Source organism: Euphorbia lathyris, chromosome 2 (assembly GCF_963576675.1).
Source record: "Euphorbia lathyris chromosome 2, ddEupLath1.1, whole genome shotgun sequence".
NCBI classification, from domain to species: Eukaryota; Viridiplantae; Streptophyta; class Magnoliopsida; order Malpighiales; family Euphorbiaceae; genus Euphorbia; species Euphorbia lathyris.
In genome coordinates, this window is record NC_088911.1 from 125,669,156 (window position 1) to 125,695,879 (window position 26,724).

General features: G+C 32.8%; 1 protein-coding gene across 2 annotated transcripts; it reads right to left on the reverse strand.

The window, feature by feature from the left end:
* Nucleotides 1–1,083: 1,083 nt before the first annotated feature.
* Nucleotides 1,084–10,130, reverse strand: LOC136219848 (uncharacterized). 2 transcript variants are annotated; one of them, XM_066007406.1, is made up of 11 exons: nucleotides 9,830–10,130; nucleotides 8,887–9,051; nucleotides 8,675–8,793; nucleotides 7,935–8,009; nucleotides 5,973–6,066; nucleotides 5,807–5,866; nucleotides 5,401–5,466; nucleotides 5,220–5,318; nucleotides 2,977–3,021; nucleotides 2,174–2,217; nucleotides 1,084–1,546 (listed from the first exon to the last, which is right to left on the reverse strand). In XM_066007406.1, exons 1-10 carry the CDS (start codon nucleotides 9,950–9,952, stop codon nucleotides 2,194–2,196), a joined length of 870 nt encoding a protein of 289 aa, XP_065863478.1. In that variant the 5' UTR covers nucleotides 9,953–10,130; the 3' UTR covers nucleotides 1,084–1,546; nucleotides 2,174–2,193. The 2 variants fall into 2 exon arrangements, with proteins under 2 accessions (XP_065863478.1, XP_065863477.1); XM_066007405.1 differs by having other exon boundaries at nucleotides 2,174–2,276.
* Between the last annotated feature and the right edge of the window lie 16,594 nt (nucleotides 10,131–26,724).

Genomic DNA, 26,724 nt, shown 5'->3' on the forward strand with positions numbered 1-26,724 from the left:
ATTTCATCATATCAGCTGAAACTCTAATATTGTACCAAATGTGTTTTTGTTTATTGACTTTATATATGTAATATATTAGGACAAATCAAATGTTTGAATTCAATGTTTTTTTAGAGAGGACGAATACCTGATCCTTCCTAAAATATCTCATTTAAATAGGTGTTTATAATGGAATTTATAAATTACGTATCATTTGGGTAAATGGGTCAATTCTAGTGTACATATTTTTTTCCGGCTGTATAGTTTTAAAAATTAATTTAAAGAAAATATGATAGTTATATTTTAGAATCTAATTATTTTATTTTTCATAAGATTTTTTAAGGCAATTTAGTTTTTATATGTCAATTCAGAAAAGAAGATATTTATTGTAAACTTAACTTGTAATCTTGGCTTAAATAAACTTGGAGTATTAATATGAATCACAAGTTGATGTTTCTTGTTAAATTAAGTTAGTCCAAACATAACATGATTAATACCAAATGACATGTGCTTTAATGCTAACACGAATCATTTTACAATAACTTTGATCAAATATCAAGTTAAAACACCAAAATGATACCTAAAATTTCTACCCCGAATTGCATAGTCAAGTTGAAGAGCCCTTTTATCCAACTGAAGAATGGCATAATTTAATTAAAAAAATAAGGGTTTCACTAATTTTTAGATAAAGGACTGTAGTTTACTTTTTGTCAAAACGAGGATTGAGGTTTCACACTTGGATTAATACTATTAAAACTATCTTTAACGACCTTAAAATGAAAATTTTCAAAAATTAAAGTTGTTTAATGTCATATTTTCTATGGAACTACATTTTCGATTTTCGAAAATTATCTTTTTTGGAACTTTCTCTCTCTAAACATTAACTTTCTCTCTCTTTAATCCAAGTGTGAAACCTCAGATAAAAAGTAAACCACAATCCTTTATCTGAAAATTAGTGAAACCACGAGAATTTTATTTGAAATTTACCCAAAAAATAAACATAAAAGAAGTACCAAATTACGATATAGCTAATCCAACAATCCTTTTTGAAATTATATGCATGTTCACATTTGTAAATAAAGTAGAGGTGTCAAAACGGAATGATGTATCACAACAAATAACATGAATATATAATAAAAAGGACACAAAAAAATGATAATCGTGTCCAACAGATTATCTCTACAAATTGTGATATCGCGTCAAAACTTAACAACCCTAAAATAAAGCCATGATTTACACCAGTGGCCGTTGAATCCATGATCCAGAAAGAGTTTATAATACAAAGCAATCGTAGGCCACTGGACTAAAAAGGGCAATAATAATAATAGTTAACATGATTTATGACAGAATAAAATTATTACAAGCACTTATCTCTACAAACTACTGCTTTCAAGATACCCAGAACCCGGTTGTCGGAAAAGATCAAATACGATTAGTATGAATCTCAAGGCTTAACAAAACACAGATATTAGGAGAATTTAAGAATCCATATTCAACTGTCGCGTTACTTTTTGAATTTCCTTGATGATCAGTTCTTTTTCCTCTTCAAACTGCTCATCCTCGGCACCTGACATCAGAGGATGACCACAGGTGAAATTACAAAATTTTACAGACAACGGTTCATTAATTACTCTCCACGGGAAAGCCTATGCAGCAGTAAGAGGATGAATTGAGGTCAAAATAGGCCTAAAATTAACAGGCGGATCAATTTAGCGCAAAATTGAATTTTAGGTATCAACTCAATTATATACTTATATACTTGACAATATTTTTCCAAATTAGTCCAAGTACAATCAGTCTCATTTTGTGTTAGTCACGGTCTTGATTGTGAGAAACAAAACAGCAAGTCTCTACATCCTAACAAAGCATCATATATATATTTGATACTGGAAACAAAACTCGTCACTATCTTTTGAGGATTTACTTCAAGAATTTAGGGTATGGAGGGCAAGAACTTATTTTTGATATTATATATATATATATATATATATGTCCACTTTGTTAGGATGCAAAGATTTAGCATTTTGTTTCTCACAGTCAAGAGAAATACGGAGAGAGGCTGATTGTACTTGACTATTAAATATTACCAAGTTTAGGGCTGAGCTGATTTGGACTACATTGATCCCATCTGTCAACTTTAGGGTTGTTTTTTTACCCTTAATTCGTAAGAGGACATTGTTGCATTCATGGTTACCTTTTCCAACAGAAAGATTGTCAAGCAATTCCACCAATCCTGCACTGTTTTTTGCCAAAATTAATTTTACTTCCCGTGGCTTGTTAGGATTAGCAACAAAGACCTGCACATAAAAATGAAAAACTGAAAGCTGCAAATGAAAAATTTTATACTTCCAACACTTGCTGCAATATCTGTTCAGCGTTTAGAGGGCGGGCTAAGGCATACATGCAAGGAAACGGAAAGTTCTACTTTTTCTCGTTATTTTTGGTAATCACAATCCATATCATATTACCCATCAATTTAATAAGGAACAAATTTCAAATGAAAAGGCATATGAACATTTTCATGAACTGGATTGCAGGCAGATAATAGCCTTCACTACATGGTATAACTAATTGTTGGGCTTTGGAGACTTATAGATCTACTTCAGCGATTCAACTTGAGGAGTATAAATATAGCCTCTTTCTTTGTAATTTGTATCTCTAAAATCATAGTAAAATATCCTGGCTTGGTAGTGCCCCCAGACGTAGTCATTCAAATTGAGTGGCGAACTGGGTAAACAATTCTTGAGTGTTTGTTTGTGTTTCGTTTATCGTAATTGCATTAACACCTAACACTAATTTGGGCCTTTTGGAGTCAAATCGACCTATGTGCTCTATAAATGATAGGGATCTAGTTGCAATAGAATTGCACCAATGTGAAAGATAAGGGATCAAAATTTCAAGATGAAAGTATGGGGAAATGGCAGTGTCCTTGCAACAGAAATAGTCAGGGTTTGATTAGCTACCAGAATAAGATGACAAAAGAAAGTTAATTCTAACCTTGAAAATGTGGAAAGCTGAAATCTGGATATTTTTACTCGAGTCCTGCTCAGACAAACAAAACACAAATAGATAAAGAAAAGGGTCACATTACAGAAAAGGGTCACATTATGCGAGTAGGTTATCATAAACGAATAAAGAACATCGAAGGGGAAGTAAACTAATGAACTACAAAACAAAGTACATGCACAACTGATAGACAGTTACCAATTTGAAATTTGTAACATACCAAGGAAGCAGACTCAAACAAACCTTAGTATCTTATCTGACAGATAGAAAAAGCGCACAAAGCTCTCATAGCTATATTGAGTATGTAAATATAAACACAAAGATGAGAATTTCTAATGCCACAGAACAGTCAAGAAGTAAAACTAGATTCCTGTTTATAGAAAAAGTTATCTGCATCAATCACCTTCTCACTAGAACCAGACTAAACCATTTGCATCCATAAAACAAGTCAAGCGTCACAACTCACAATTAAACAGCTGCCTAGTGCATTCCATGCTAAAAGTGACAACTTCTCATATATAAAGCATTCACCAACCAAAAAAAAAAAAAGCATTCATGTAATAACTATTATTGCAGACCACATGAAAAAAAGGACAAATTATGCGCTAGAAGTGATATGAAAACCAGCGGATACAAGCTTAAAAGTGCCAATTCTCAAGAGATTGCAATGTGCTTTTACATTCATGGATCACATAAATAATGGATGAGTTTCGTCAATAGTGTACAACTTTGCCCCATTTCACACTTTGGTATACAACCTTCACTTTGTCTCACACTTTGGTGTACAACAGGTAAAGTTGACCGGTCAACGCCTAGTCACCATGCCACCTCATCATTTTTCAACTCCTAGAAAATTAATTGTCTCTTTTACCCCTCTTCTTCTTCCTTACCCATTTCTCAATTTCTCTCTCTAACTCCTCTCTCTCTCTCTCTTCATCTTCTTCTCTTCTTCTTTCTCTCTTAAGAACACCAAAGTATTTCTTTCTTTCTCGTCCTCTGCAATTTCCATGGCCTTCACCAGATTAATTGAAGTCAAGCGATTTCAGATCTTGGACACCCTAAAATTAGTGTCTTTTGGCTTTCATTTCAATTTGGGATTTTTGGGGTTGCTGATATGTTTACACTCGTCGGATTACTGGAGTTTTTCCACCGGGAAGCGCCGTCCGAGATGAAATCTTTGTCGATTTCTTTCACTTTTCTTTCTCTGTCGTTTGGGTATTTTTTGAGCAGTGTTTTGGTTAATTTGATTAATATGGTGACTGGGAAAATTGCTCCGAGTAAATTGGGATGGTTACATGGTGATGATATTAATCGGAATAACTTGAATTTTTTCTACTGGTTTTTGGCTGTTCTTAGCTGTGTTAATTTTGGGGTTTATCTCTTGACTGTTGAAGAAGAAGAGGTTAAGGAAGAGATTGCAGGTGAAAATCAAGTGAAAGTGGAAAATGAAAGTGAAAGACAAGTTGTTTCTTCTGATGATCAGAATAATCAAAAGGTTGAAGAAGATGATAAACAAGGTTGATGACAATTTTGTTTTTGTTTTGTTTTTAATTCATAAATATTGTTGGTTTTGTAAGGTTTGATGTTGGTTTTTCGTTGGATTTCGGTGGTAATCGGCTACTCTTAAGAGAGAAAGAAAGAAATAATTTGAAGAGAGAGAAAGGTAATTTTAGGAAGAAAACCTAAATGAGGGTGTTTTAGTAATTGCATATGTGGTGGGTGAATTTTTTACTTTTTGACCGGCCAAACTGCTGACGTGGCGCGTACAAGTTGTACACCAAAATGTGAAATGGCGCAAAGGTTGTACACTATTGATGAAATTTACCCCATAAATGATATATCTTACCTGTTTATAAGAACAAAAATAAAAAGACAAGCAAAGCTGATTATGAAAGAAGGACAAAGACAATTATCTTGCATGTCAAAATTACTTTGAAGCAATTGCAAATTTGCAATTATATATTTTCAATCGCATAAAACCAATAAGTTCCAATTCTCAAACCAAAGCTTCAAAAACATCAAAATTGGAGAGATCTTGGTTGAAGGCATTTAGCTTACGTTCTTCTTATCTCTTTGGACTTTTCTAAGCTCGATCAGAATTCTTATTTAACTAGTCATTGGCATGAATCACGATTACTTCACAATATCCATGTACAACATAACATGCTCAGTTGTTGCCTCAAACAAAATAAATCCAAAACAATGATGAAAAAAATGAGTGGAAATGAAAATACCTTCAGCAATGTCATCATGATTTTCAAAAATCGAACTTCTAAAATATAGCGCTTCATTATATGAGAACATGGAGGCTCCAAAAGGAATTCCGAGAGAAGCTATAACCATTAACATGATAACGTTTACTTAGCAAAAGAACTGCTGCAGAGAAAATTCTGGAAACTTACAGCAGAAACTAACCTTTAATGATTGCCTTCTTGTCACATAATTTGGAGATGTCAGTAGTTTTTCATACATATCAAAGAACTGGAACAACATTATCTTATCATGTTAGCCATCTTCTACAGGAAACTGAATAGAATAAGATAAGTAGCAAAAGCAATTGTACAGAGAATCATCTTTCATCATCCAAAAAATAAAGGGTGCAGAAAAGTAGTAAAGAATTGCATCGCTTTATGATAATATTGTCATCCTTCACATTTAACTGCATCCACTTAGTAGTAATAAAAGAGGCACCTTACAAAGCAGATCTTTTCCTGTATATAATTTGACCAACACAAATATATACCAAATTCTAAACAAAGATTCTGACTCTGTCTATATCTATATACAGAATCACACCATAAAAATCATAATTAGTGAGTACCTCATCATAATGAGCAGTGAGATATTCTGCTACCACAGTACCGTGTTTAGTAAGCAAATCCTGCAAGCATATACGTAGAGAAATGTAAAGTATGCATAACCAAAGGCTTAAAACCCAACAGGTAAACATAAAAGAATCTAAGAACTTGCAAACTCATAACTCTGACCTTGAAAGTAGAGAAAGCATCAGAAGCAACATCAAAGTTCGGCAACTCCACAAATTTAAAAAACAACACAAAGCTTGTAGACTCTAATATGTACCTGAAAAAACACTACAAAATTACAGTGTGAAAAATTAAAATTTTATAGTCTTGTAGAATAAAGCATGCTAAGCATATTTCAAAAGAAATTATGATTTCATCACCAGTCTAACATTCAACTGTTTGATTGAACAAGCAGATAGAAAATTTGATTTTAGGAAAACAGGAGGATAACAATATCAATCTCAGTTGAGCTGTTCTAGCCAGTCCTATCAACGAATTTCCACTGACCAAGAAAACATGCACTTAAAGGCCAGCCTAAATAAGTAAATTCTATGTCTAATATCCAGTCTTACAGATATTATTTGTTTATTTGAGCAGCAAAAGGTGTTCCATCAATCAAATTAGAATAGCTTCCAATTAATCCAAAATAGGAAAGATAATTTACGAGCACATTGGGAGGAAATCTTATACCAAAACCAGATCTCATGCAAGAGCAGTCAAGTCCTTGTGCCCAAAAACAGCACATAATATAGTTTAGTAAATAATAAAATAACAACCAATGCTGTGTAAAAATTATCAGCATCTCAATAGGAAGAAAAGCCACAAATGTGCAAGGAGATAATGTATTCAAGCATAATATTTGTTGAAGGCTGCAGATTTAAGTTAGAAGCCCAAAAAAAAAAATAAGAGGAGAAACCCAACATGAACAAGATGTAAAACATAGGAAAAGCCACAACAAAAGACTATTACAATAATAAATACAAAGCACCAAAAATTTAAAAAAAAAAAAAAAATCAAAAATTGCAATGAAATATAACTACAAGGGACCAAGTCCTCCAACTCTTGACCAGGCTCAAAATAACCTTTTTTTTCCCTTATAAAAAGAGCTTTTGTACAGTACTAAAACCAGAAACACCACACCAAACATGTGGATGTGCTCATCAAGCTAATGCCCCTCAACTTTTTTTAATGTTCCTCCAACCTTCCAGAAGTTACATCACCAAACCAGGCATATAAGCAACTACCAATAATCAAAGTAAAACTCAGAATTCTATGATGGCAGACAATGTGAAAGTTAAGGATCTAGAATCCTCACTCATATTCACATAAATAAAAGCACTAATCTAACATTCCAAAGACATATAAACAAACTTTTGTTAGCTAAGAAGTTAAAAGATAAAGTGACAGAAAGCATCTACTTAGACTAGCTTACACGAGTTATTGCATTGCAAACAAGCTATAATATTGAAGCAACGTAGGCTCAACTTATTCAAGTACAACCCATAAATTTCAGATAATGGCTTCAGCCCACAACTCAACCTCAGAAACACAGAAAGGAGCTACACTGATATCAATCTTCACAACTAGCATAAGCACATCTTGAAAATCATAAGGATGCATCAATAAATTTTTATTATCATGCAACCGAAATAAGATAAAATGGCTGATGACAAACATACACTCAAAAAATTAGCCACAAGAGAACTATAAACATACAGTAACAAAATAAGGCAAGGCAGCTAACTTTTGATGTAGTTCCCTGCAAAATCAACTTAAACCCTACAGGTTGGGGGCTCAAGATGACAAACCTTTTCTACATAATGGAATCAAGCCTCAAAACCAAGGAAATAATCATGATCCAACAGAGTCAAATGGTTGCTAACTTCGATGATGATAAAGGTGACATACAAGAATGCAACTACTTAAAGATTTATGAACTTGGAGCATAGAAACTATGCCAAAATCAAGAGAAAACCAAGAACTACCCCAACACATCTGCTATAGAGCTTTATTCCAAAAAGTATATACATATCAAGTATAAAGAACAAAGTTTCTGTCACATATGCCATGAACTTGAAGTAACATCATTAAGGACTTGAAAGAGGAGAAAAGAAAAGGAAATTGACAAACAGTTTGATCACTTACTTTGCAAGCGAAGGAAATTTGATGCACTCCCTTAGCATAAGTCCACAATTCAAGGCAATTTCCTTGTTATCATAGCTGTTTCCAAAAGACAACAGTAAGTTTCATGCAATTTGAGTTTCACAATCAGAAACCAATACAAGAAATCAATCTCTTTTTCTCTGCTTTGCAAACAATGAAGTAACTGCATTTCTTCACCTTTTAACCACAGTTATTCTAACTCAGCTTTCCAAAAGATAAATGCATCAAGGTAGAAATACTAGAACACAAGTATTTGGAATTTTTGAACTTCAAATGGATGGAAAAATCTTTACATATCCTGAAAATTACTCAGCATGTCTCTTAGATATACTCATTTAGGATTGTCAAAGGCCACACACAGTTATTAACTTAAGAAAAAAATAATATAATGCCCATCAAACAATGCATGCACAATAACAGTGTGTATTTTTGTGGTTAATATTTCTTGGAGTTATCAGGATTGAGCTAGTTGGACTTCTCTATAACATAAACATTTATAATTTGTATGACTCTTGGACTTCTTGTGATATCATAAAACAGTTTCCAGTTTTGGAATGTTCAAAATGTTGCTCCTACCTCTCCGCATGTAATACTCAGAAAGGCCATCAAGTCAAGAAAGACCCAAAGTAGAAAGAGACACACATGAAAAGCTCATCTGATACATAAATAATATTAACAAGAGCCATTGGAAGAAGGGGGGAGGGGGGATTATGTAATCTTACCACACGACAAGAAAGTCTAGTAATTCAAAATGGTTCTCTATGTATTCTACAGAGAAATATTTGGAATCAACCTTTTGCTTTAACAATATGGACCAACAGTGCACCAAATCCTTCCTCGCCTGGTTTAAATAGACAATGTACATCAAATTAGTGTATGCATTGCAAATACACTGATAATGCTTGTTAAATTGCAAGGAACAGTTCAAACTCACTTCCCACCCCAAATTAGGTAGTTTGTGAATCATAAGAGAGATAACATCCTCTTTACAAACTTCAAGAACCAGCTGTGAAACTTGATCTGGATTTGGTTCAACCTCGCTATCACCACAAAGCATACATCTCACTCCGGAAAGATTTTTCTCAACATCTTCCAAAGCCTGAGGAATAAAACATAGTTTACAAGAAAGAAGTTTAAAATCTTGAGTACAGAAATGACAAAGCATCAATAACGGACTCCACGGGTTTTCAGTAATAACAACACTCAAGGTCAACATCAGTAATTAATAAAGCTAAATGAAACAATATATAATCTCCATGACCATTTAATTACCCTCCCTGGGCAATGCTGCTCCTAACATATAAAGGCTCTTATCCACAACCTTGGAGACCCAATAGTAAGACCATAAAAGTCGTGGGCCTGCAGCCAAGAGATTGCCAGATTGAAGCATAAGAGTAACCATTCCATAAAAAAATACTGAGATCAAAACATGTTTATTGCTTGTTAAGTGACCAATCGACCACATTACATAAGGAGAAATGCACAAACGCCACAACTGCAGCCGCGCAACAATATATACCATCAGATATGAGTCAGCCATGTATTTTGCAGCTCTTGTCTGAGCTCTTTGGAGCAGCTAGTTCTAAATTTTCCACAAGCAACCACTAAACAAAATAATGATAAACAGTAAAGACATCCCTAGTACCCTTCCCTTCCCTTCATTTTTTCAGGGTTAATTCATTACTGATCCAATAATCCACCTAAACCGGCAAAAATTACAATGGCTAACTGTTCTAGAAGCAAAATTGCAAGAGCTTTAAAGCAAATAATCGCATTCAACCAGAAATTAAACTATAACTACATCAAATTGTCAACGTAAGGGAGAATTGAAAAAGAAAACAATAAGTGAGATAATAAGAAAGCGAAAAAAAAAAAACCTTCTCAAGGGCTTTAACTTCAACAACAGTTTTGGTATCAAGCGCCATGAGGCTCTCCTTCAATGATTTCACCACCTCTTGCGGCGTCTTTGGCCGAGAAGGCTTGAAGAAAGAAAACGACATGATGATGACCGTCGATCGATCGGAGTTTTTGTGATGTCACTGAGTTTCCTTTCCTCTCTATATACTCCGCTTTCACTGATTTTGATGATTGCTATTTGCTTTCTGAAATTAGCCACAATCTGCAGAAAAAAGCAAAAGCTGTTTGGTTTTTTTTTTGTTTCTTTTTCTTTTTTATTATTTTTTGGAATTAACTAATTTGTAATATTGATTATTCGTTCGGCTGCAAGTTTATAAAATTCCTAAAAATAATTGGGTTAAGGTGAAAAAATACCCCTAACGTTTTGGGTCAGGACCAATTTTACGCCTAACATCTAAAATGGTGCAATTTTACCCTTAACGTTGGTAATTTGGATCAATTTCAGACACTATTATAAAACAAAGATATTTTTGTTCATTATTTTGCACCAATTGCATATCAATTCATTCTAAAAAAAAGGATTTCATGGTTTTTGTAATTTAATAATAGAATTGGAGATTAATATTTATAATTTCGGTGAATTTTTTAAATTTTTTTGTCTAATTCGTACAAAAGACAGTATATATTTTTATTGTTTTTCACATCCCAATAAATGTTTATGATTTGTTACTGAGAAAATGACGCACATGTGAAGTGTAGATCATAAGATTCATGACCGAGAAGACAGTTTGATGAATTATTTCTGAAATTGACCCAATTTATCAACGTTAGGGGTAAAATTGTTCTTGGCTACAAACGTTAGGGGTAAAATTGCACCATTTTAGACGTTAGGGGTAAAGTTGCTCCTGACCCAAAACGTTAAGGGTATTTTTGCACCTTAACCCAAAATAATTCAATAATCGTATAGCATCTATACATTTATTACCCGGATAAGGTGAAAAAAGAAAAAAAACACTCCACGAGTAATTTTTCATTTCACTACTAATATTAGAGATAAAATTGTACTCCTTCCGTTTCATATTACATGTATTTTTAGAGAGTTGTATAGAAATTAAGGATATTGAAAAAAAATATTGTTGCCCTTTATTTATTGATTCGAATATTTATTTATTCTATAATAAGCCATTATTCTAATTAATTTTCGTAAATTTGCCTTATATAGCAAAAAAAAAAGATGACTTAACGTATACTGATCATATAAAATGACATGTAATATGAAACAAAAAAATATCTCTAAAAAGTCATATAATATGAAATGGATGTACTACAATTTTAGATGTTACAGTGTTATAAACATTATAACGTTAAATGTATTTGTTTCCCCTTATCCCTTATTACAAAACCCAACCCCATCAACTGTGTTCCAATAAAAAAAAATCCCTCCATTTTTCCAATCTAACCCTTACAACATTTGTTCTCAATTTTTCCATTTTAGCCCATTAAAAAAACACCATGTTAATTCTTGGGAAAAATAAAAATAAAAAACATGTTGTTTGACAATAAGTATTCACTTCCTTACAATATATAAGCCAGTGTTTCACTGTTATGTCCTTAATTATTTGGAACCAAAATTTATGATTATAAATAAGTTTAGACCTAAATAAATAATTTAGATTATTTAATTAATTTTAATCTATTAGTAAGTTTATGATTAATTAACTAATCATATATTTATTGTAATTAAAATTAATAGTTCAAAAAATTAAAGGGATAAACTAAAGGCTAACTGTGGTTATGTGGAGAATTGAAAGTTATAATACAACACGCATGTTTTAATTTCAAAGCAAATGAATGAGAGTTCTTAACCATGATGAAAGTATGATAGTTATTGAATCAAGTAGCAGTACATGGAAGCAGTTATGTGAAAATATGATAGTTCTTGAAAGTGGGAGAATACGTAGAAAGAGCAGTTGCAAGGAAGCAGTGTTATGGCCCAAAGTCTAAGATTGAGTTATGGGTTAATTGGTTACTAGACTCCAATTTAAATCGCATCTCTTTTTCTTTGGTTTTCTACCTTTGGAACCTATGTTGCTAATAGATGAGAATCATTATACAGAACCTCAGACCTTCGTAACTTTTTTTTTTATGAAAAGGAACTTAAATGATGTCCTTTCAAACTTCATTATATAAAAGAAAAAAAATACAACTTTCTACCAAAAGAAACTGCAAAGAAATTGTCAAATAACTAACTAAATTTACAGCAGTGCTTAAAACTAAAACACACCAAAATAAATAGCACGTTTTAAAATTAAACTGTTCCTTATAATGTGAGAATTAGTTCCTGGGGGGGGGGGGGGGGGGGGTAAGGCCTTATTTAAAAAAAATTCCTTTAAAGGTTGACTTGTTTCTTTTAATACTTAAGATTTTTCACTTAGTTGTTAGCACAGTGATATTGAGTGAGGTCAGATACAGCTTTAGTTAATCAAGGACTAAGACTGCTTCTAACATTGAGCCAGGAGATAGCATTAGACAATCTATTCCTGAGCTCAGCACCAAATCACACAATTCAGTATATATTCAGTTAAGTGTTTCACTAGGGACAATAAAGAGCAAGCAGATAAAGAGTTAAGGGTTAGAGAATGTTACTCAGCAGTTTTATCCTGGTTCGGCCTCCTGCATACATCCAATCCCTAGAATCATTCTGAGCTTTAATCAACTACTAAGCTCTTTTGGGTAGAGCACAAACCCCTTACAATAGTCAGCGGGTATACAGAGTACCTTCCTCTATATCCTATACTCAACACTTTTCTACCACTGAGTGCTAAAACCGAGCAACTCAGTGTCCCATAACAATCTTAGAATTGATAAAGGTTTTTGTTCTAAATACATAGAACACTTTGAATGATCTAAAATCTAATCTTTTACACAAGAGTAAGAATGGGTGTAAGATTGCTTTGCTTTGCTTTGGCACAGAACTTCAAGTAGGAATTTGGTCAGTGTTTCGACTTGGTGAAGATCTGCATCAAATGAAGCAAATGAAAAGTCTATTTATAGTGACACCTTGAGCCTTCTGTCATTTCAAAATTCAAAATAACCGTTAGAGGGAAACGGCTTTACTGTCCCTTTCACTCCTCAGTGCTCAGTGTCTTCGGCCAGTGAGAACGTAGTCTTTTCTGTCTTGATCAGTTCTTCAGAAGCTTTTGGTGAGTACGCGTCAGGTTGTCTCTCTATTTATGGTAAAGATTTCTGGACACCGGAACGACAACTGTTCTGGCTCAACTAAAGCTTTCCATATTTGGGTAGCCTTTATCTCTAAGTTAGCTAAGTCACTTCTACTTTGTTTGTTGTGTGTTGAACTCAGTGACTTCATTGTGAAGTAGTTAGCAAGTCTTCTGGATCCTTCTTCTTGATGACTGAGTTGGTTCACAAATTTTGGATCTGATTGGTTGGGCTCTGACCTTGCTTAATGGGCTTTGGGCCTTGGTCTTAATTTCTTTTACGCTTATGGATTAAATACTCAAACAACACTTGAACAAACACATTAGTAACAATTAAATCAAAGCATTTAAATTTAATATAATGGAATATCTTAACTTAGGGATTTAATTCTAATTTAAATAATTTTGTCAAATCAACATCATTGTGGAAACGTGTTTCAATATAAACCACACTAAAATTAATCCACGACACACACACACACACAAATTAAAGTTAAATAAATAACATCCTATTTCAATTTATTGGGTCTATAACTTTGCTCTCCTCCTCAATATGGAGTTTCCCCTTAAGCAAAAATGAAGGGTCTTGTTTTTGCATATGAACAACATCAGCTGGAGAAATACCTTCCCAGTGGATTAGATCACGTAAGTTGCGTAGTTTGATAATTATGATTGCCATTAATCGTATGGATAGAAACCTTACTATCATGTTCTTGATTGTTGTTTCCTCTCTGTCTAAATCATCAGACTCTTCTATTCCTTCAATCAAATATAAAGTTCTTAGCTTGATGCTCTCCACCTCTACTAGAAAGTTTCTTGATGAATTATTATTTAGAAAAATCACATTTAACAAATAGAATTCTCCAGCCGAAAATCAGAATCTGACACTTCAATCTGAGGCCGCCAATATTTCCTCTGTTCATACAATCGAGCAAAATTCATTTCTAAAGTAAGGGTATTTGATTGATGCAATTCTACCTCCACTACAGTATAGTCTTATAATTGGCTTTATTCAAATTAAATTGAGTATATCCCTTCATCCATATCCCTTCATCCACCATACTTGGCTCCGGGAGCCAACAAGATATACGAGAAGATCCCCCTCTTTGAGCCTGAGCAACAAGCTAAAGTCCTCACTCCCTTTTTAATGTATGAGTATCAGTGTGAAATATGTTATCACAAAATCGTTCTGTGTGACCTAAGATACCACAAAGGAAAGAAAAATTGCAAAGTCTCTCATATTTAAACCGGAGAAAAACAGCTTCCGAGTCCGACCTTTTTATTCTTTTACATCATTTCAGTGGCTTTCTTACATCTAGAGATACCTAATCCGATTAAACTTTAATCTACGAGACCCCAACTCATTTGTAGCATCATATTTAATGAAGCTTCCAATAAAGTCTCCTATTTGTTTGCCTACAACTTCCGAGAAACAACCCAACGACACTCCATACACCTACACCCAAATATTTATCTTCATAAGTTCCACTTGTTCCGGATCCTGGCCAGCATTGCACTCACTCAGAACTAGCATTTTATTGTCAAAAGACCAGGGCCCTCCTTCCATCAAACAGTCTCTATCAACTCTATGAAAGAATTCAAACGAGAGCAGGTTCGTATTCACTGCAATATTTCAAACGCCTTTCTTGGCATCCATATGTTTGTCATTCGCGATTTCATAGTAGAAAAGTTTATCGATCGCTCTGTCAGGAACCTACCAATTAGCACCAATCCACTTATACTTGCCACTCTCTCCTGCCCAATAGCTGGAAAGTCGAAAGGCACGTCCTCCTCCTCGGCGAGCGATATTTGAGTAAAATAATGCTCCATGAAATTACCGAAAAAGCAATATTCCGAAGGAACTTTTCAATAAAACAAACATATGCTACAAGGACATAAAGCTCATCTATCATAATAGTCGCACAAGCAAGCAAACCATAAAAACTCGAGGAAAACTCCAGCCGCACGCGTGAAAACACACAGCATCATAGAAACATAGCAGTACCACACGCACAGAACGACATCAATATTTCTTCCAAAAAAACGTCAGCGATAAAATGTTAAGAGCAAATCAATGTATCTAGTCGCAAAAAAAAAGCCCTAACTCCCACGTGAAGGAGAAAATATACCAGCACATTAAAAAATATTATTTAAAAACTAATTTAATATATTATTTAAAAAAGGCCTAATACACAAATAACCCCCTGAACTTGTCCAAATATTGCAACTGCTCCCCCGAACTTTCAATTGTAACAACTTACCCCTCAAACTTGTCCAATTGTAAAACATAACCCCTCAAACTTATCCAATTGTAAAACATAACCCCAAATTGCTGACATGGACTGCAATTGAAGAAACACATGAAATACAAAAGTTGCAACGCTCGTGGAGTGTGATAATCAGATCTTCGGCGTGATATGAATCCGGGAAAACATTTTTACGGTTGCTTCAAGTACGGGATAAAAAAATTCCCAATATGGGGTTATGTTTACAATTAAACAAGTTTAAGGGGTAAGTTGTTACAATTGAAAGTTAGAGGGGGCAGTTGCAACATTTGGACAAGTTCATTGGGTTATTTGTGTATTAGGCTTTTAAAAAATAAAATAATAAAATTTAATTTAGAAAACACCTTTGAGTGTATTAATTTTAATTATTAAATTATAATAATATTATAATATTTATATGTTAAAGATGAATATATGAATCGTACTAACCAAAAACTAGTTAGTCTTGAAATTTTTGACTTCATTGTGAATTGAGAATTAACCTCTAACAATTTCTAAATTAATTTTATAAATATTATGTAATTGTATCATTGTCAAGTATAAGGTGTTTGGTTACTTATTTTTTTTCTCATGTTTCCACTTTAAAATGAAGAGTTTTAAGTGTTTGGTTAGACACCTCTTGTTTACCTTATAGCCGAAAAGTAGTTTTTTACAAAAGCAGGATTCATGCTTTTTGAAAAATCAATTTTTTCCAACAACAAACAATAGATAAACCAAATGTATCTTAAACCTTTACCTTTTTACACTCAATCTTAATCAACTTCTCCCAAATTTACTAACCTGAAATTCAAATTCAAACATTTAGGCAATTAAACAATTAAAACATTTAATAAAAAAAAAACTTAGTGCCCAAATCTATTACACCTATTTGACTTTATGGTGAATTTATAAGTGTGTTGTTATACCTAGCCTCAAATTCCCACCCCTAGCCCTGTGAAATGACAAAAATACCCTTTCATGAGTTAAGGGTGGGAAAAAGCTATTTTTTTTTCTCTCTCGACACTTGGGCGTGTGGCTATCACGCCTCACAGTGTGGTCGGGCGTGATAGCCCCACGCCTCACCGTGTGGTCGGACGTGATAGCTACACGCCCGACCACAAGGTGAGGCGTGGGGCTATCACGCTCGACCACAGGGTGAGGTGTGATAGCCACACGTCCGACCTCACGGTGGGGCATGATAGCCACACGCCCACGTGTCGGGAGGAAAAAAAAGCTATTCCGCTATTGAATTAAACCCGTAAATACCTGCTACGTAAAAAAAATTAGTCCGTTGTTGAATTAAACCCGTAAAAAAATTATTCCGCTATTGAATTCAACCCGTAAATACCCGAATTAACAAAATAAAAATTTAACTAAAATTAACAAAATAAAGATTTAGTTAAACTAAATTAAACAAAATAAAATTTACAACAACTAAAATTCACAACATAAAAATTTAGTTAAACTAAATTAAACAAACTAAAAATTACAAAAATTTAATTAAATTTAACTAAATTAAAAAAAGTAAATAAATAATTGCCCATAAACTCATCGTCATCCTCACCCTCGCCATCACCACGAGCTGCAGACTCTCGCAGTACTCGGACTACCACCTCCAAATAGTCCTCCTCAGAATCGCTATCACGATCTCGGTCATCATAATCCGCCGCCGCCTCTACTCCACGTATATCGGGTTGATCCACAATCGGACCCCTCCGCACCTGTTCCGCCGCAGCCCCTCTCCGCCTACGACCCGATATATCAATATCACGTATTCTCGTATGTCGTGGTGTATCCTCCTCCTTGTCCATATCTAGACGACGAGCAGATGACGGGACAGATTTCTCCCCGATAGTAGGCCGCTTCGTCTTCAAAATTACACTAAATTAATCTAAAAATTTAACATATAAATTATAATCAAATTAATATCAAAATTTCACATATAAATTAAACCCCAAATTAATCTAACCATTTAACAATTTAATTAAAATGTAAATATAATTTAAAAAAAAATTCAAAAAGCCCTCTAGCGTATGAACATCACGCCCGAACCATAGGTCGGGCGTATGAACATCACGCCCGCACCATAGGTCGAGCGTATGAATATCACGCCCGACCTATGGTACGGGCATGAGGCTATCACGCCCGAACCACAGGTCGGGCGTGATGTTCATACGCCCAGCTGCAATTTCGGCGTTTTTGAAAAATCGCCCATAGATTCCACTTTTAAGCTTAAATCAAAAAACAAAAACGGTAAATCTTATTATTTTCGCTTTCCCTTTACGGTTGTTGTTACGCTCCATGTTTTTTGGTTCACAAATTAGTCCGGATTTGATCAAAGAGTGTGTAGGGTGTTTGAGAGGTTTTGTGTTTTTTCAAATTTTGGGTAAAGGGTAGTTCGGTCTTTTCATGGGGCTAGGGGTGGGAATTCATGGCTGGGTATAGTAATTCACATTTAGAATCCACCTCTAACAAATTTAAACGGATAAAGTGTAAAAATACCCTAACGTTTACGGTTAGGAGCAATTTTACACTTAACGTCTAAAATGATAAATTTTTATCTCTAACGTTGTTAAGTTAGGTCAATTTCAGATATTATTATAAAACACACATATTTTATCATTATTCTGCAACAATTGCATATCAGTTTGTTTTAAAAAAATTCATTTTTTATATGATTTAATAATAGAATTTGAGGTTAATATTTATTACTTCGGCGAAATATTTTGAATTTATTTTGTCAAACTCGTAAAATATACATTATATTTTTTAATTCTTTTTTCACGTCTATGTTTATGATATATCACTAATGAGTGATAAAATGACTCATAGACAAAGTGTAGATAATAAGATTCATGACCGAAAAGACAGTTTGATAAATTATTGCTAAAATTGTTCCAACTTGACAACGTTAGGGGTAAAATTGATCTTGACTACCAACGTTAGGGGTAAAATTGCACAATTTTAGACGTTATAAGTAAAATTGCTCATGGCTATAAACGTTTGGAGGTGTTTTTACACCTTATCTCAATTTTAAATTTTACAATGGTTAATTACAAGTAGATGGCATGTGGTTATACAGAATTGTAGATGGGTACATTTGGTATTTTTCTTTACAAACGTAATCTTGTGGTTTGCAAAATTTTGTATTTTTTTGTACTTGGCCAAATTCGTTCGAAAACGACCTCAAAATGAAATTTTTTAAAAATTAAAGTTGTTTTGTATCGTATTTACTATGGAACCATATTTTTAATTTCTTCTCTCTAAATTTTTTTAAGAATTAAAGTCCATTTTTTCTCCCTAAACAATAACTTGCTTTCTCATAAAAAACAACAACACTTAAATGACCTCAAATCTAAAAATATAAAGAATTAAAATTGCTTAAAATATCATTTAACTCATTAAATTTTTCGCTTCAAGATTGTTATCGATCAAATTCTAACAAAATGAACCAAAATATAAAATTTTACAAATCACATGTATCCATCTGCAAATCCACGAAATTACTGGACATGTAATTAACCTATTTTACAAATATTATAAATACTAAAATGTGTACGTTGTCACTTAATAATGGTTAACATTTAACAAAAGGAAAGACTTAATAATAATGGTAAATAAAATTATAAAAACAAATATTACAGTGAAACCTCTATAAATTAATACTCGATAAATTAATAAACTCTTTAAAATAATAATTTCTTCTGGTCCCGACTTGGGCCAGTTCAAAAAATGATCAATTTTAATAAATTAATAAGATAATAATTTTCTAGAACAACCTTTTATTTTTATTTTTTTGGTAGGAAAAGGAAAAGAAAAAACAAAACAGCCCAAAAAACTAACCCGGGATTAGCCTCGGAAAGCTAACCCCCACAAGATCATCAAAGAGTAAAGAACGGAGGAACTCCGAAGGAAGCGAGAATGTTGAAACCCCCAACATCATCTCATGGCCTTCTGCAGCTAGGCGTTCAGCAACTCTGTTCTGCTCTCTGTAGATATGTCCAAAGCTGATAGACTCGAAGAAAGGGCATAATCTCTTGATCCTTTTTACTAAATTTTGGTTAACCAAACACACAGCTCTGTTATTGGTGATGAAGTTAACCGTCTCAAGGTTATCAGATTCCACCAGAAGCCTTTTCACACCCAGTCTCTTGGCAAGCCTAATCCCAGAGAAGATCCCCCAGAGCTCAGCGGTGAAAGTAGAGCCCATTCCTAAATTCTGGGCAAAGCCAGATACCCAGGCACCACCATCGTCTCTTAAGACACCACCAGCCGCAATTCTGTCATCCACACGACAAGAGTCATCCGTATTCAGCTTAATAATCCCTTCCCCAGGTCTACTCCAACCCACTAGATGAATCACATTCTTCTGGACAATACTAGAAGAATTATCCTCTCTAAAGATATTGATAATAGTATTGATTTTTTTAGAGAAAAAAGCAAGCAGATTAGGAGGGATAATAGCTCATTCTCCAAAAATATCAGCATTCCTGCAATGTCATAGCTCCTTCTGGAACAACCTTTTATAAATACATTCTATTATTACCTCTATAAATTAATAATTTCTCAAATACATATACGAAATATATATATATATATATATATATATATATACTTAGGATAATTTAGAAAAAATATGAATCTATAATATTTTGTTTTTTCTTGAAATTTAAATCTAGTTGAATTTCATCTCTAACTATTCTCAGTGCATTCAAAAGTTCGGACGTATCCTTGTCAAATTGTAACAAAAAATTGTAAAGAGTTGATGATGCTATAATTGTTTCCTTTCTTGTGACTGGTTTCAAATGTACCGAATCATTTTCAGCTTCATCCTCAATTAAATTTCCCTAACGCTCGACACAATTTCTTCTAAACTTGAGCATTCATTGTTTTCACCTGGATAATCAATATTTGATTGGCATCCATTGGATTGTGGTAACCAAGCTGACCAATCATTCCCTCAAGTTCATGAATGTTTTAAGTGGTTGCTTCCTCTAAATTCGTTGTGACAGATTCATATAAGAAGTCTATTTTTGGTATGATTTGAAACAACGTTCCATATAAATTTATATAGTAATTCATTAACTATGATACGTTGAATATTTTTAAAATAAATAAACTTTCAAGTTCAATTAACTTATATAATGCACATTTAATCTTATTTATTCATTAATTTTAGACAAAAACTTTATTTTAAATTAAATTAGTAATTTAAACTTTATTTAAAAAAATTAAAATCACTCTATAAATTAATAATTATTAATTTATCCATTCATTAATAACTCTCTAAATTAATAAATTCTGTGGTCCCAATATTATTAATTTATAGAGGTTTTACTGTATTTGTTTTATCTTTCTTTATAGTGAAAATTAAAATATTAGAATTGTTTTTGGAAACTTTTAATTGGAGGGATAAACATAAAAAAAGTCCAAAACACCCTTGTTCCTCTAGAGTCGGTGGAGTTATATGCATCTCAACCATTAATTACAAAATTAATGGATGAGATTTGATTGATAATAAATGACTAATTAAATATTAAAATTTATCAATTAAATCTCATCCATTAATGTTGCAATTAATGGTTGAGATTATAACTCCATCAACTCTAGAGGCTTTTCAACTCTAGAGGATCCCTACCCCAGGTGTATAAAAGTGAGGGGGAATAGGAAGAGGCTCTCCTCAAGAAAGAATACTTCACACAAAAGCTACTCAAAATACAGAAGGAGAAAAAGAGTTTCTTTCTCCATTTCAGCCCTAATGGCAAATCTGAGTGCACAAAAGAAAGAGCGGTCTTCCTCTTCCTCTTCCCGGTGGGACGAGCTGAATCCGGAAATACTAGCTCTCATACTCGTCCAAATCACGATAAAAGATAGGGTTGGACATGCTTCATTGGTGTGCAAAAATTGGTTAACATGCGTTTCAGGACCTTATTGCTGGTCTGAAATCGATATCCAACTCTGGTGCGAGATAAGGAATCTTTCGGTGGAAGATGTTGACAGGGTGGCCCGTGAGCTCATAAAGCGTGGTAGAGGTTCATCTCGGTTGCTGTCTGCTTACAAGTTTGGAAACCCCGGCTTCGCTTATGCTGCTAACTTGTGGTATGATTATTGATTCAAAATGTTTTCCTATTTCTTCTGATCTTTCATATGAATAAAAAGATTGATAGGTAGGAAAGTTTACACTTTTTTTTTTTGTATGTTTGTAAACAAAAATCCATTTGATTTCAGATTTAGACTAATTTTGGGAAATTTCAGAATTTCCTTTACTTTTATCTTATTCTTTTCCATTTTTGCCTAATAAGGAAATTTTACATTTTGAATTTATCTGTTTCCTTTTGTGTAATGGGAAATTTCAGACTTTACTTTTCATGTTTGAATTAACATTTTTTACTACTAAGGAAAAGATACATTCTGAACTTTATGGATTCATTCTCTTGAACATATACATGAATTTATCTATTTTGTGCAGTGGGAAAAATCTGAAGGTGCTGAAAATACCAATGAGCGAAGTGACAGACAAGACGGTGAAAAGACATGTTGATTCGCTAGTGACTTTGAGTGTGCTAGATATTAGTTATTGTTTGAAGATCACAAGGAAAGGGATTGTGGAATTTGGGAACAACCGTAAATGCCTAGTCGAACTCAAAAGAAATATGTGGCCACCAGAAGTGAATTCTTGTGTACAAATTGATTTCAAGGCTAATGATTGTGAGGCTATGGCGATAGCAAATACAATGTCAAGTCTAAAGAAACTCGAGATGTGTTATGGATGGTTCGGAGATTTGGGTCTTGATGCCATACTCAATAAGTATGTTGGAAAGTGAACTTGGGTGATGATCTTTTGGTTAAGACTTCGAAGCTTGAGTATTTCGTAGATCCTCTTAGTGATGAATATATTAGCTATTATGACTATGGCAATGATTATGATGATGGCGATGATGATGAAAATTCAGTTTCTTATTAGTCTTAGATAAAAGGTGGATAAGTTCTTGGTATATTTTGATTAGTAAGAATCGCAATTAGTAAGGATCACAGTTATGATATTTATTTAAAGGAAGAATATAGTGATATGATAGTTCTTGTTATCATTTTAATGCATTTTGTTTGCATTAGTTAATTTGCTGAAACTTGTGTTCCTTTTGAAAATATTTCCAAGATTGGGACAAGTTTGATTTTCATGTGATAATTTAGTATTTATATTAAAATACACATGTAGGAAAAACATTACAAATTAAAAATTACACATTATATCACTTCGAATTTAATTTCGAATAATTGAATAAGCCAATTACATTTTAATAACTCAACACCCTTCAAATTTAATTAGTTATATATATAAGGTTACATTTTAGTTATTAGAACATATTATCCAAAAACTTACATTATTTAATGTTTATGAAGATCATAAAGATAAAATAGTTAAAAAGATAGCTATATAAGAATATTATCAAAGATGGAACAAGTTAGATTTTTAAGATAATTGGCTAGAAAATATAACATTTTTAAATAATATATTATTTAAAAATGTTATATTTTCTAGTATTTATCTTGAAAATCGAACAAAGCTATTTATTTAAAAATGTTATATTTTCTAGCCATTTATCTTGAAAATCAAACTTGTTCCAACTTTGATAATATTTTCAAAAGGAACACAAAAAAATCAATAATTTCAGCAAATTAAGTTGTGCAATAAAGAGCTAATTACAAATCTAGCCAAATTAAGAGGAGCCTTTTACATATCTAATCCACTTTACTTCCATCTTACCAAATTAGACACTTTCAACCATTTTGGACAAAATTACCCTTAGTTCTATTCAATTATCGATCTTCTTCTTCTTCCGCTTCTTCTTCTTCTTCTTCTTCTTCTTCTTCTTTGTTTCAACTTCTTCTTCGGTTCATCTTCTTCAATTTCTGATACCAATCATTATCGATTTTTGAGATTATTAACGTATTATGTTCAATTTCCCGTAGAAATTGTATGTTTTTAGCTTATACGCTTGCTTTTCTCGTTGGTCTTGCCTCTTTCTTCATCTGTAATGGTATCGTTTCAATTTCCTCTATTTTCCACAATTTTTCTCAATTTTCCTCTATTGATGTCGCATTTGTGACGGAATTTATCGCATTTTGTCACAAATGCGACAAGAGTTGTTGCATTCATCGCAAATGCGACAGCTCTTGTCGCATTTGTGACGAAATGCGACAACTCTTGTCACATTTGTGACGAAATGCAACAAATTTCGTCACAAATACGACAGCAATGGAGGAAAATTGAGAAAAATTGTGGAAAATAGAGGAAATTGAAACGATACCATTACAGATGAAGAAAGAGGCAAGACCAACGAGAAAAGCAAGCGTATAAGCTAAAAACATACCATTTTTACGTGAAATTGAACATAATACGTCAATAATCTCAAAAATCGATAATGATTGGTATCAGAAATTGAAGAAGATAAACTGAAGAAGAAGAAGAAGGAGAAGAAGCGGAAGAAAGAAGAAGAATCAGAAGTAGATCGATGATTGAATAGATGGTAATTTTGTCCAAAATGGTTGAAAGTGTCTAATTTGGTAAGATGGAAGCAAAGTGAGTTAGATATGTAAGGTCCCTCTTAATTGGGCTAGATTTGTAATTAGCCTCCATTAAAATGGTAAGTATTGTAGCTATTTTTTTCTTGACTCTGTCTTTATATAAGGTGGAGATTCAAAATATTTTACGGCTTAGATTTAATAAGCCTATATCTAACGCCGAATAATCAAATTCACTTGGTCATTAAGATCCATGTGAATATCCCTGCAAGAATTTATGTATCCTTTATTTTGGACTAATCAGAATCTGTATTCAAATATTCATCATCATCATTGTCTATGTCAATAAAAGAGTCTATAAAACAACTCAAACTTCAAACATTTATCCAAAAGATCACCATCCAGCTTCACTTTCCAATACCCTTCAATGTTAAAATATGGAAGAACCTTACAATTAATGAGCATGGCTTCGAGACCAAATTTTCCAAAAGATCCAAAACAAATCTCAAATTTCCTTAGACTTGACATTGTATTTGTCATCACCAACCTCATTATACATTTCTTCAAAAGAATTCACTACTTGTGGTGGAGGCATAACCACTATTTTAAGGTTCAACTGCGAACTAACCATGCATCTGGTCTAGTTATAAAGCTTTTGGGTCAACCCTTTAAGATTCGGGTACACGTATAAATGCCTAATTGATCTGAGAAGAAACATGCCACCATTATGATAATCGGGAATATCAGAATGAGAAAAAAGACTCGAAAAAATAAGAGAGAACATGATTTTGAATTTCATTATCAGCTTCCAACAGATTATCTGAGCTATTCCTCAACATCCAAATATGATTCATCTTTCGTATCGCTTTAACGCATGCATTATAAAATTTGAAATTTTGATCTCCTCATGTCAACTAGTGAGCCTTTTCTCTTTGGCGCTAAAAAATATCTTCGGTTTCAAGTAAACGATTCAATGATTTCTAAGCCTCAAATTTTTTTTTTACCGAGTCTGGTTCCGTTCTATCTCTCACGGACACCAACACCTTACATCGGCCTAACTTCTTTGAAAAAATTTATGTAAATTTTTGATGGATTTTCTAAACTAATTAAACAGGCGGAAAACTAAGTTTAATCAAGAAAAACTTTTTTCTCGAGGTAGAGAGATGTTCCCGTTGATTGAGCTGCAAAACTATAAATGATAGCTTCTCTACACCACATACGTAGAGACGATCTGGAAAACCTGTGTGCTAGCACCCAAACAAATCTCTAAACCGAAACAGACCTTGGTCGAATCAAAGGGGATGGGGCGGCAACTTGTTCTTGAGGGAGAAAGAGTCTGCATGGGTAGCTTCAGTATTTTAGAGGCCTTAGCCAAATGTTAGTGGTAAATTTTTTATTTGCTACCAACACTAGTCGGAAAATTGCACAATTTTAGACATTAGGATAAAATTTCTACTAACCGTCGTTAGAGATATTTTTACACCTTATCTTTTTAATATAATATTTATTTGATAAATTTAAATGAACAAAAATCAAATTTAAGTAATTCTGGACTAGATCAATAAAAAACTAAATAATTAGGAGAACAATATCATTAAAGAAATCAATAAGCGGTTTATCCCTCCATTTTGGAACAAAAATAACGAGCTTTGAATGGGTTACACCGTCTGCTAATCTGGAGATCATGGACCTTTTTTGAAATGAAAATTTGGAATATCTTCTATAACAACCACGAATTCAGTAGTATCATAGATCTTTTTTGAAATGCAATCCACTACCCTTTTGACATTTATTTCGAAATGAGCATTCTAAAAATGGAATGAAACTGTCCAAAATATCGTGTCACGCTTCAGCTAGAGAAACTTGAATACTACCTGCCGCAAAAAAGCTGTAACACACAATGAAATTGTTGGTACAATCTAAAAGAACGGCTAAAATTTCAATTTTTCTAATTGTTATTTACTTTAATAATCGAGAAAGGTAGAAAGAATTTTTAGGAAATTAGGAAAAAATGGCTTGTAAAAATTCTAAGATGACATATTAGCTCCTTTAAGGTTTCTTTTATATAGGTATATATATAGATTAAATCAATTAAAACATTTAGTCAAAACAATTTAATCCCCAAATTTATAACACTAATTAGTCTTGAAAATTTTGACTTCATTGTGAATGTAGAATTAATCTCTATTGGTTTCTAAATTAAATTTTACAAATATTATGAGATTGTATCGCTGTCAAATAATCAACTTCTTCTAAATCTATTCATTTGACTTGAAATTCAAATTCAAATATTTAGAGTCTGTTTGGTATATTATAATGCAATGTAATATAATCGATATTGCAATTTAATCATATATATAATGGAATGGAATAATGATTTTATTACCATGTTTGGATTTTAATAAAATTGATATAATGAAATTATTAGTATTACATTTATATTAGTTGAATGTAATTATTTTTCATTTTTTTTCATTTTTCTTATTTTTTTACATTTTTTGCATTTTTTTCGTGTTTTCATGTTTTTTCCTGCTTTTTTTTCATTTTTCAGCTTTTCCCATTTTCTGTTGTTTTTCTCATTGTTGCTCTTTTCCGTATTCTTATTTTCTCATTTTTTGTGGTTTTTCTCATTTTTCGTATATTTCGTGTTTTTTCACTTTTTTCTTGTTTTCATGTTTTTCGCCTTTTCCCATTTTACGATTTTTGTGTTTTTTTTACCATTTTTTGCATTTTATCTCGTTCTCGTTCTCTTTTTCTTTTTTTGCATTTTTTCAGTTTTTATTTCATGTTTTTTTCCGTATTTTGCTATTAGTAATAAAAAATACAATCGTAACGAGGATTTATACTTATTTTGTTTGTAATGTCCATTACATAAATTTGTAAAAAAAAATGAATAGTGTATATATGTAT